General features: G+C 54.2%; 1 protein-coding gene across 1 annotated transcript in view; it reads left to right on the top strand.

The window, feature by feature from the left end:
* IFT140 (intraflagellar transport 140) overlaps window positions 1–12313 on the top strand; it is a 50854-nt gene that overhangs the window by 12935 nt on the left and 25606 nt on the right. The window contains exons 10-17 of the mRNA XM_068969458.1: window positions 130–202; window positions 845–936; window positions 5262–5389; window positions 6875–6992; window positions 7764–7894; window positions 8259–8403; window positions 9066–9218; window positions 10978–11177. Of these exons, the coding sequence (XP_068825559.1) occupies window positions 130–202; window positions 845–936; window positions 5262–5389; window positions 6875–6992; window positions 7764–7894; window positions 8259–8403; window positions 9066–9218; window positions 10978–11177 (1040 nt within the window). The remainder of the gene's footprint in view (window positions 1–129; window positions 203–844; window positions 937–5261; window positions 5390–6874; window positions 6993–7763; window positions 7895–8258; window positions 8404–9065; window positions 9219–10977; window positions 11178–12313) is intronic.

Here is a 12313-nt window from a genome sequence, read left to right on the forward strand (position 1 = left end):
GCCAGGGTGATCTGTGGGTGGGGGGCAGGGTCACTGATGTAGACAAAAGCCCTGGCCAGTTGTTAGGGTCACTGGGGACGGTGAAGCCTGGATGACTGGTTGCTTTTTCACTTCCGTGACTCTTCATAGGATGCTGTTGCCATCTGGAATGGAAAACAGGTGGTGATCTTTGAGCCGTCCGGAGCCACGTTACGCAGTGCAGGTGGGAGTCTTTTCAGCCCCCAGAGGGTCTTGGGTCTGATGCAGGTGGGGGTGCTGGTTTCTGAGGGGCTGGCAGAGGGCAGGTCCTGGGCCACCGGGAGACCCCACATCCGTTCTCGTGCCCGGGCTGGAGCTCGTGGCCTCCAAAGTCCCATGTATGATGAGCTGCAGCTTGGACAGTGGTGCTGTCGCAGAGGCTGTGCTGTGGGAAGCACCAGCTGCTCGCCGGGAGGGAGGAGGCGAGGCCATCAGTGAGTGGCGAGGGTGGGTGCCTGGCGCTGGGTGCCCCATCAGGCCGTCACTGGCAGCCGTGGCCCTTGGGAGTCCCTGTATCTTGGAGCCTCACTTTCCAAGAAGAAGGAAACACAGCTTTCACAAGGCTGTTGTAGGGCCAAGGAACAGTAGGGAACACGCATGAGCACATTCTTGATGATACCACAGCTCTGCCCTTTCTCCCCATCTTTATAGCCTGAGGCTCTTCTTTTATCACCTTAGTTGTAGAAGATGTTTTCTGCTAGATTCCAGTCTTTCTCATCAATCACTCTATAAAGAGTTCTAGTTTTAGTGTGAGAATGCTTCCGAAACTCTAAGGAGCTCTGACGAGACTAGCTGCTGGTGTCATGACCTCTGTCTGTCATTTTAGGGTCCTTCCTGTGTGAGTCTCCAGTGTTAGCCATGCATGAAGAAAACGTTTATACGGTGGAGCCGAACAGAGTCCAAGTTCGAACCTGGCAGGTAAATGGCTGCTCTACAGTGAGTGGCCTGTGACATTAAAGACAACTAGAGCCAAGTTTAAAACGCCACCTCTAAATCAAGCCAGAGCCTGCTTATTGACTTCACCCAGCCTCATCAGATCCCCCCACTGGGTGTCTGGTTGTAAAAATGGATTCTTACATAGCTGTTCCATCGACAGCTCTTGTGACTCCAGAAATCAGGAGGTAAGGCAGTGGCCCTTTGCAGTGAAAAGGACTACCTGGCTGGTTCTTGAGTGCTTGGGATTACAAAATGGGAGGAAGGTGTGCTGTTTAATGTGCACCAAGAGGACTAAGGGGCCGTTGGTTTTGGCCACATCTTTAGACCTTTTCATGCATGTGTCTGAGGGTGGGAGCCATGCGTACCTCCAGGACCCCAGCCTCTAGCACACCATTCTGTCCTCTGCAGAGGGTGCAGTAGGGGAGCCTCTGCCTGCCCGCATCCTGCACACACTTGCTTTATCCCTGGGGCTGACACGGAGTATTAGTTTCCTGAACCAGCCATAATCAATGACCACAAACTGAATGGCTTAAAACAATAGAAATTTATTTTCCCCACCACCGTTCAGGAGGCTAGAAGTCCAAAATCTAGGTGTGGGCAAGGCTGCTCCTTCTGAGGCTCTGGGGGAGAGTTTGTCCCATGCCTCCTCCAGCTGCTGGCATTGCCGGCATTCCTTGCATTCTGTAGCCTATAGCCAGGTCTCTGCCTCCATCTTTACATGGCCTTCTTCCTGTGTCTGAGAAGAACGCTTGTCCCTGAATTTAGGGTCCACCCTAATCTAGAGTTGTCTCTATTTGAGAGCCTTAGTTATATCTTCAAAGACCCTTCTTCCAAATAAGGTCATGTTTACATCCAAGTGGGAGATGGCTGGATGGCATCACTGACTCGATGGACGTGAGTCTGAGTGAACTCCGGGAGTTGGTGATGGACAGGGAGGCCTGGTGTGCTGCGAGTCATGGGGTCGCAAAGAGTCGGACATGACTGAGCGACTGAACTGAACTGAACTGAACTGGGTGTATCTTTCAGGGGAGACCATTCACCCCGCACGTTCAGCAGTGTTCTGCATCACAGTTGAGGACAGCTGTGCTGCTGGTTTAGCTCTCGGTGTGTGACCACCGTGTCCAGCTCATTTCTTTCCCAGGGTCTGTCCTGTGCTTATACCTCACAGGCTTATACCTCCCCTTCTCCATTCAGTAACTCCTGAAGGAGCTTCCCTACAGTTCTAGTCTCCAGCAGGAGGGTCAGATGGTAAGGAGCACAGTAAAGTATGGAGGGGGTTGGAAAGTATTGCAGGGAGAGATGTTGGAATAGAGACCTGACAGGTGGGGAAGGTGGCCGCAGTCCCATGAGCCTCCTGGGGGAACTGCAGGGAGGGATCTGGGCCTCGAGAGATGCCTGGCCAGGTTCAGGTCAGAGGGGAGGTGGGGAGGCTGGAGGGATGGGGCTTACATACCACTGATAGTGGTGAAGGGGCATCAGGTGTGGGCATAAAGCTGAGGTAGGGAGGAGCCCTGCTGACAACAGATGAGGGAGTAGCTGGGTTATTAGAGGGATGAACTCCAGAGCTGGAAGGTGGAGGCATGCAGGAGAGAAGGAAAGGCCTGCCAAGAAGGGGTGAAAGGCACACGGGGAGAGAATGAAAGAGATATTGGGAAAGGAGTGAAAGGCATACTGGGAAAGGAGTAAGAGGCATACTGGGAGAAAATGAAAAGCTTATTGGGAAAGGAGTGAAAGGCATATGGGGAGAGAGCGAAAGGCTTGCTGGGAAGGGGAGAAAGGCATGCTGGCAGAAAACGAAAGGTAGACTGGGAAAAGGGCAAAATGTTGCTGGTGGGGTGAACGGCATGCTAGGAAGGTGAGTGAGAGGCATACTGGGAGAGAGTGAAAGGCATATTGGGAAAGGAGTGAAAGACATGTAGGAAGAGAATGAAAGGTCCACTGGGAAGGCAACAAAAGGCACACTGGAAAAGGAGTGAAAAGCATGCTGGGAAAGGGGTGTAAGGCATACTGGGAGAGAATGAAAGGCATGCCAGGAGAGAACCAAAGGCATATTATGACAGGCCTATGAGGAAAGAATAAAAGGCCTGCTGGGAAAGCAGCAAAAGTCATACTGGGAGAAAACAGAAAGGCCTTCAGGGAAGGGGTGAAAAGCTTACTGGGCAAAGGGCAAAAGGTTGCTGGTAGGGGTGAAATGCATGCTGGGAAAGTGGTAAAAGGCATTCTGGGAAGGGACAAAAGGCATGCTGGGAAAAGAGAACAGCATGCTGGGAAAGGGTGAAAGTCAAGCTGGAAATCATGGCGGTAACTTAGGAGCATCTGACCATAGACAGAGTTTAACCTTTTTAAATTTTTGTCGAAAGGAATATATGTCAGGGACTTCCCTGTTGGTCCAGTGGTTAAAACTTGGCCTTCCAATGCAGTCGGTGTATATTTGAACCTTGGTCAAGGAGCTAAGCTCCCACATGCTTCATGGCAAAAAAAAAAAAAAAAAAAACAGAAGCAATACTGTAATAAATTCCATAAAGACTCCCTGAGTCTCTGTTCCTGGTATAAGGAGCCCACTAAGTTCTGTGGGAAACCCCACCCCTGGCCACTCTGCTCCCAGCCCAGTGCCGAGCCAAGCAGACACTCATTGTGCATTGGTTGGATGTGAAACCATTTACCTCAGACTGGGACTTGAACCCACATGCTGGGACTCAAACCGGCCAAACCCCACAGTCTTCCCACTGAGGTCACAGACCTAGTTTCAGGATCTGATAAAGCTCAGGTTCATGATATCTCATTACAGAAAGAATTCAGTGAGAGACAAAGTAATAGGTAAGAAGTGGTTTTATTTGGAGAGAAACCCTCCACAGGCAGTGTGGGCCATCATGGAGGGCAAGTGCAGAGGCCTTGAAATACGGTGTGGTTAGCTTTTATGGGCTGGGTGATTCATAAGCTAATGAGTGGGAGGGTTATTCCAGCTATTTGGGGGAAGGGGTGGAGATTTCCAGGAATTGGGCCACCACCCCCTTTGGTCTTTTGACTTTTGGGGTCTTGGAACTGTCATAGTGCCTTTGGGTGGTCATTTAGCTTGCTGATTGAGGATCAAAGTCTAGGGGAAGCTGACTCGTCTGCCACTTTGAAAGTGAAAGTGAAAGTGATAATCACTCAGTCATGTCCGACTCTTTGCAACATTATGAACTGTAGGCTGCCAGGCTCCTCTGTCCGTGGAGTTCTCCAGGCAAGAATACTGGAGTGGGTTGCCATTCCCTTCTCCAGGGGATCTTCCTGACCCGTGGATCGAACCCAGGTCTCCCGAATTGGAGGCAGATTCTTTACTGTCTGAGCCACGGGAAGTGGAGTCTGCCACCATGGACCCATTTGATTCTAATTGGTTTATGTTGTGTCCTTGGGTTATGGCATTCTTTCATAAGTTGTGCCCTGCCCCCTTCCCTCCGGTTTCAGATTGAGCCGGGGACCCATCTCAGCTCCAAGGAGAGGGGTCAGTCCATGCATTAGACACCCAAAAGCGTAAGCTCTGCCCAGGCCCGACTCTGGTCACTCTTTCCAAAATAACAATACTGGGATGTGTTGTAAGAACAGCATTTTAAAACATAAATGATTTTAAGTCACCTGTGGTTCAGAACCCTCCAGAGTCTTCCAGCTTCATGTAGAATAAAATCTGACTCTTCCCTTGGCCTGCACTGATGCCCAGTGTGGTGTCTGCTCACTGCTCGCCTCAGGACCCGCCTTCCTTCCTGCCACCCGGCTCCTCCTCTGGAAGGCCAGTGCAGCTCTCCAATGGGTGGCCCCTTCCCTCCAGGCTCACTTCAACCTGCCCCCCAGACAAGACCTGTTCTCAGGCATTTACCAGCATGTGATGGACACACAGGAAAGTAGGCATGCTATGCGTGCGGCTCATGAGTTTTCACAGATGGACATACCTGGGACGTGATCACCACCCCTTCCACTCACGGCCTCCCCCAGAGGTGACCACTAGCCACACAGTCAGCTTCACTGGGGCATTAACGTAAGACCTTGTGGGCGGCATCTCCTGCATCCACCGAGCGGATGGAATTCCACATGCTGCCGCCTAGATGGTTTTCTTTTAGCATCCCTCCCGTCACCGGTCTGCATGTGCTCACGCTGAGTCATGTGTGTACCTGCTTGTTGACCTGGCTGCTCTATACCTGCCCCCTGACCGGAAGCACCAGGGATTCCCCGATGACAGGGCCTATCCTCCCACGTGGGGTGAGACTCAAGCAAGGGGTGGGGCCTGTGACTGTAGCACCCCCTGAGGTCCCTGTCGCCTCCTTTTTCCTTAGGGGACGGTGAAGCAGCTCCTGCCGTTCTCCGAGTCAGAGGGGAACCCGTGCTTCTTGGACATCTGTGGAACTTTCCTGGCTGTAGGGACGGACTTGGCTCACTTTAAAAGCTTTGATCTTTCCCGAAGGTACAGTTTTTGTCCAAATGAAAGTGTTTTAAATGCATTGGGAGACGATGGGATGGGTAGGAGACAGACGGGGGCAGCAGGCTGTTTATGCTCTCATTCCAGCATTAATGTGCACTTTCCTGTTGGAAATGCCTGATGTCTTGGTTTAAAGTCTTAATCTCTGCATGAAGTGGGGAGCAGCGTCACTATGTGGTACACACGTGACACAGTACGTTTGCCGAAATCCACAGACCTTTACAGCTCACAGTGAACGTTAGTATCTGCAAATTAAAACAACCTGTCAGTTCAGGGGGGCCCAGGATGGAAGGCAGACAAGGCAGGACAACCCCCATTTATGAGCGTGTGGAACTGCCTCCCTCTGCCCCAGGAGCTGCCCGGGTTACCCTGGATCTGAGCAGGGCCCTGAGACTAATGGCTGAGGGGCCGCACGCAGCATGCACTCTGCTGATAAAGTCAGTTCCCACGGGCACGGGGAGGCATCCAGGCTGGTCGTGAGCAGCTGAGTGTCAGGATGAGGACTGGCAGGGAGCTGGCTTCTCACCTGAGAGGTGGTTTCCAAGTCATCAGGGGAGGAGGATGAGTGACCCCTGAGCGAATGCATCCAAGGTGGAGACCTGAGTCTGGAGCTGGGTGTGGCTTCGTGTCGGTGCAGGTGGAGGCAGGTGCGTGTGCAGGTACCGGTCAGTGCACGTGGCCTGGTCTGTCTGCCACCGGGGTCTGGGAGCAGCAACACCCCAAGAACGATAAGCACACCCCATACCCAGATCTTGGTCCAAGTCCTCCTGCAGGAAAGGGAGTGGGCTCCTCGGAGATTGATGCTGGAATGGATTCTGAGCCTAGGCAGGAAATGCACGAGATGAGCCTGGAGCCCAAGACTCTGTCCCAGCCCAGAGGGCCCCAGGAAGACAAGATGATTAGATGTCACGTGAGGCCTGGATGGGGGTCCAGGGCAGAAAGAGAACACTAGGGGGAAAGTAAGGAAATGTGAATAAAGTAAAGAAAGTCATGGTGAGCTACCTCTACAAGCCAGTTTTGTTTCTGGAGGCATCAAACTCAAACAGGGGACTAGTGTAATGTATTTGAGTTTGTCCACACAGTGGAAGAGCACGTGGCTGTAACAAAGCATGGGCATTAGAGCCCACGGCCGTGCTGTGGGGATGGCGTGGCATCAGTAATCAGCTGCTCCTGTCTGTGATGGGAATGAGATAGTGCTCCTGCCTGTTCACAAAAACAGAACCTTAAAACCTCAGCCACACAAATAGCAGACTGTTAACACTGTGCTCCTGAAACTCAGATAATGTGTGTGTCAATTATATCTCCACCAAAAAATGTAAAAGTGAGAACTCGCCTTGTCTTCTGAGCCTAGCCCATTTCCTGAGTCTCCTGTTCCTGAAGTGAGAGCCGCTGGGCCCAGGTTCCAGGCCCAAGGGGAAGGGCTCGCCTGCTGTCCCAGCTGGGCCACTGAGACCACCTCCTTCCCTGCAGAGAGGCCAAGGTGCACTGCGGCTGCAAGAGCCTAGCCGAGCTGGTCCCGGGTGTGGGGGGCCTGACCTCGCTCAGATGCAATGCCAGCGGCAGCAAGATCAGTCTCCTCCTCAGCAAGGTGGGTCCCTACATGCGCTGCCCCACCTGCCCTCCCCCTCCTGCAGCCCTGGTGCCCCCTCCACCCCCTGGGGCTCCCTCCACCTCCCCACCTTCCTTCGCTTCACTCCTCGTGTCATCAGAAGCAGTGGTTCTTGCAGAGACCCTCACCTCTTCCCTTCTGCCTTTTTCCATCATCAGACTAAGGCCTCTGGGCAGCAGGGGTGACCAGTGTGGGAGGACCTGGAGCCTCTTGCTTTGAGAGTGGGTGTGAAGGAGCCAGGTGGCAGGGCCGTTGGTTCTAGAGAAGCTGGTGCCTTCCCGCCATCAGTGTCTGTTCACGTGCTCCTCTGTCATTCACTCATTCACACACTCATTCCTTCACTCACTAACTCATTCACTGATTCACTGATTCATTCACTCTCTCATTCACTCATTCATTCAAGAGTGGGTTGTTGGCTGCCGTGTGTGTACCACGCACTTTGCTGGGTTCTGTAAACACAAACTGATGTGTTAAATGGGTGACTTGACCCCACCCCTGTGGATGAGCAGACTCAAGTAAATTTTTACAACCCTGGTGAGAGCTGGGAGGAGAGAAGCAGGGCTGGAGGGCAGCAGTGGGCCCAGCCACTACGGGGGATCAGCTGAAACTAGAAAATAGTAAACCCACAGCCGTTTCAGTGGGATGAACATAAGCTGACGTTGGAATTACGCAGTCTGGACCTCGGCACCTCTCCCAAACGTGTGGAACGTCAGTGAGCAGGCACACTGAGCTCTGGCTCTCTCTTCCTAGGCTGACAATAGCCCTGATTCCAAAATCTGCTTCTATGACGTGGATATGGACACAGTGACCATCCTCGACCTCAAGACGGGACAGATAGATCAGAGAGAGGCATTGTCCATTAATGGGCAGGAGACAAAGAAGTAAGACTGTGGTTTGGGAGGACTTTGTTGAAAAAAGATGTTGAAGATGATGCTCAATTACTTGTTGGCTTTGAGGCAGTTTGTTGCTAAGTTTTCTTCATACTTGGAAGAGCTCAGTGATCATGAGCAGTGGGGACCAGAGGTGAAACAGAAGCCCGCTCCCCTGGGCCATCGCAGGGATTTGAGTCTAAACTGTCTCTGAGGTTCTGGAGGCATGGGCCAGGAACTTGAGCTTCCAAAAGGGCTGCAACGCGAGTGCCCATGGGCAGCCCCAGGTCTCAGGGTGCAGAGGGCCGTCAGCATCCCTGCCGGTCTTTCTTCAAGGCCTTGGTGTACCACACGTGCAGTTCTCTTTCTTTTTCAGGAGCCAGGCCCTGGAGGATGAGAGGCTGACAGACCTTGTGCCCGTGAGCCACTTCTGGGATCAGAGCGAGCCCCGGCTGTTCGTGTGCGAAGCCGTGCGCGAGGTGCCCGGTGCCCCGCCGCAGCCCGCGGACAGAAGCACGCTGGCCGAGGCCAGTGCAGGCCCCTCGCCCCACACGTGGTCGCCTGTGTGTTTGGACAGCAGGCAGGGCGGGCTCTGTCTTCCCAATGTGGTCGCTGGGGAAGTGGTAGGGAGCCAGTCTCCACCCCCAGGATGTTGGGGGACACCTCTCCCCTCTGGGTCGACATCGAGAGCTGGCCCCACCCTCTGTCACGTGCCATTTTCTCTCGGGGATCAGAGTCTCCCTTGATCTGGGCGCATCCTGTAGGGTCCAGTTACGAAGGTCCCCTGAGTCGTTCCCCAATCAGTGGGCCCCCAGCCTCGGTCACTGCCCTCCCCTCTCACCACCCTGCTCCCCTCTCAGCAGGGCCTTCCTCCCCAACACTCCAACACCACTGACTCTGAGCCCCATCCCCTCACTGGGCCCAGACTTCACCACTTTCCACTGTCCTGTTTTACAGGACACCCAGTGATCCCGGACAAAGCCCTCTTGACCCTCTTCCGTGCGCCTCTCTTGACCTACCTTGTTCCACAGGGGTTGTGCGTAGGGTCCTCGGCGGGGAGAGTGGGGTTATATGAGAGCCAACCTGTCGGCCGCTCTACATTCTCTGTGTTTTATGTAAACTTGCTGGCAATGCTGGACAAGTGGGGTTGGACAAGAGCCAGGAAAGTTGCTATCGAACTGAGACAGGACATGTCCCTGTGCAGGCGGACGTGCTGGTCCTGTCCTTCTTCGTCTCAGAAGAGCACGGCTTCCTGTTGCAGGACAGCTTCCCCCGTCCCCCCGCCTTCCAGATGCTCCTGGGGATCCAGGTGCCCCACTACTACTTCATGAGAAAGGTGGGCTCTGCGGGTGCAGCCATATCCTTGGGCCCTCCTCCTCCCTCTCATTACACAAGCAAAGCGTGTGCCCTGAGCTGTCCCCTGAGATCCCAGCAGATCCAAGGTTGCCATCCCTGTGGGGAAGGTCGAGGGCGGGCGGATGGGCAGCAGCTCCACTGAAGGGCATCCCTCCTGGCTTCCCCCAAAGCACTGGGTCCTTCCACCTTTCTGTCTGTTTTTAAAAAGTCTAGATGCTTTTTTAGAAGTTCCTATTCCTATATTTGCTCAGTTGTGTCTGACTCTTTTCTCTAGGCCAGAATACTGGGTAGCCATTCCCTTCTCCAGGAGATCTTCCCCACCCAGGATTGAACCCAGGTCTCCCACATTGCAGGCGGATTGTTTACCAGCTGAGCCACCAGGGAAGCTCAGTCAGTAAACAATCTGCCTGCAATGCGGGAGACCAGGGTTCAATCCTGGGTGGGGAAGATCCCCTACAGAAGGAAATGGCAACCCACTCCAGTATTCTTGCCTGGAGAATTCCATGCACAGAGGAGCCTCGCAGGCTGAAGTTCATGGGGTCGTAACAGTTGGACATGACTTATCGACTGAACTACCATTCCTGTATTCACTGTAGGAAATTCAGGAACTGCAAATAAGGAAATAAAGTCCAGAGGTGATGCAAATCTCCATGGTTGCAGCCCCCAGAGGTGCCGCTGGGGCCGCTAGGGACAGGTTCTGTCTGTGGCCTGCATGTGTGCGCCACACATACCGTCCCTTCCTCCAGGGGATTGACCCAGGAGTCAAACCTGGGGCTCCTGCATTACAGTCAGACTCTTAACCAGTTGAGCCAACAGGGACTCCCGTTACATACGCGTGTGTTTAAATTTCTGATCAAACGGGGTCATTGTTGGCACTCGCCCCAGCCATTTTGGATGAGTTGTTTGCCATCCCTTGGACATGGTCTCTGCATCCCCACGGTCCCGCCCAGGCCTGAAATCGGCATCCTTGGCCCTGAGGTCAGTGCTGATCAGGGTGGGTGCGTCTGTGATGGGCGGCAGAGCTTCCAGCCCAGCTGACATGCTGGCTGAGCCACCTGTTCTCAGCCAGGTGCCTACAGCCCCATGCACTGAGGGGCCTGTGCAGGCTGCAGCCCGTTGCTCTGCCTTGGTCCTGTGGACCTGGGGTGCCGCCTGAGCTGCTCCCCTGAGCTCTGCCGCGCCCTCCCCCCCAGCTCTGCGCTTCCTGCTGCTTCGCTTCTTCGCTTGTTTCTTCACTGTCCTGTCAGAACTAAAGTGTGCAGGCTTTTTCTTGGATTTTTTTTTTTTTTTGGCTTTCAGTGTAAGGTGACTTAAAATCAGGCTTCAACATGAGCTCTGTGTTTTCTGTGTTAGCAAGTGTCCTTCTTGTAGCCAGAGGTGGGAATGGACCAGGAGGCAGTGGTGCTGGCATAGTTTTAGCACCTCATGCACGGGCACACGGTCAGACGTGACAGGAAGAGCTCTTTCTAGGAAGTTTACAGACAGCTGAGGGGTGGTGTTTTCACATGTTCATGATGTCACTGCCTCAGCCGCAGGTCCCTGCATGCCGACGCCTGCATCACCCCCAGTCTGAAGCTGGAGCCCCGTGCTCTGGCCTTTGAGGGCTTGCAGACGTGTGATGCTTTTGCCGAGAGTGTTGCTAAATGTGGGGTCTGTGCAGAGGGTCCCCCAGGGAGAGGCCTGGGGCGCACATTGGCTTTACGGGGACCCACAGATAGACTGCGCCCTTTGTCATCCAGCCAGGAGAAGCTAATCTGGAGGACCAGCTGGACTCTGGGTCCCAGTGCATCCCCCAGGCAGTGGGCAGGAGGCCCCTGCGGGACTTCGTGGGGCTGGAGGACTGTGACAAGCCCACACAGGACGCCATGCTCAACTTCAGCTTTTTCCTGGCCATCGGGGACATGGATGAGGCCTTCAGGTCCATCAAGCTCATCAAGAGGTGAGGGACCGCTCGCGGGGGCTGGAGGTGGTGGTGACCGTCGCTGAAGTCTTTTTGGTGTGTGTGGTGTCTCACGGGTTCAAGGAAATGCCAGTGGAAACTGGGACACGAATGGCATCTGGCTGGACTCATGGTGCTCAGAGCCTCGGGGCTGCAATTCAGTTGTTTGCATTTATTTTAGTGTCTGGACGCTTCCTAGTCGAAAATTCTGCAGTCACTAAATATTTATAGTACCTGTCTCTCTGGGAATAATTGCACCACCCAGAAAAGGTTTTGATAGTAAACCCTCAAAACGGCAGGCAAAATGCAATTAAAATCGCTCCAAGAGAAGTTGTCCATCAAGGGCTGTGTATAAGCGACTTTTTCTCTGTTCTGGGAGAGCTTCTCAAGAGCATCTGACAGTTTAATCACAAAGGGTAGAAAAACTGTTGAAGGATGGAAGTAAGGTGGAAGGAGAGAGCGGGAGTTAAGCGCCAGCCCCCTCCTGGCTGCAGAGACGGGTCTATAACTGGGTCAGACCCTGGTCATCGTGGTCTAGAGCAGAGAATCTTTTCCCTACGTCCCCTAGGTGGGCGAGAGGCCCTTGGTTGGGGAGTGCAGAGTGGCTGGCAGCACTTGCCGTTTGATAGAAGCTCCACCACAGACCACACGTGGCCACTGGGCCACTGCAGTGCGTGTCGTCGTGTGCGGAACACTGCTGAGGCGGGACTCTGAGCTGCTGGAGAGGAGGGGCGGCCCTGCGTGGCCCCCGAGTGTGCCCCCGCCCCGAGCTGCGCTGGCATCTCTGTCAGGCTAGACGCGCTTTGAAGCTGTCCTCCCCTGCTTTGTTTTTACCTAAAGCAACAGAGCGACCCACCCCTCCCTCTGACTAAAGAAATTCCTGGGGCAGCAGGGCCTTTGAGCCCCAGGCTGGTCACCTTCGGGAAGGGTGCTGCAGCCAAGCTAGACCTTTCTTAGCGTTCTTAGAGGGCCAGCCCTGGGGGAGGCAGCAGAGCACTTAGCGCAGATGCCTCCCCTCCCCCGCCTGGCTTCCCGGGCCACACGATGCCAGCAGCGCCTCCCGCCGCCAGGGGGCGCGGCACCCGCGGGCCTCACAGATGTGGGCGGGCAGCTGCTAGCCTGAGGGTGCTGGCTGG

The sequence above is a fragment of the Capricornis sumatraensis genome, chromosome 3, assembly GCF_032405125.1.
Source record: "Capricornis sumatraensis isolate serow.1 chromosome 3, serow.2, whole genome shotgun sequence".
NCBI lineage: Eukaryota > Metazoa > Chordata > Mammalia > Artiodactyla > Bovidae > Capricornis > Capricornis sumatraensis.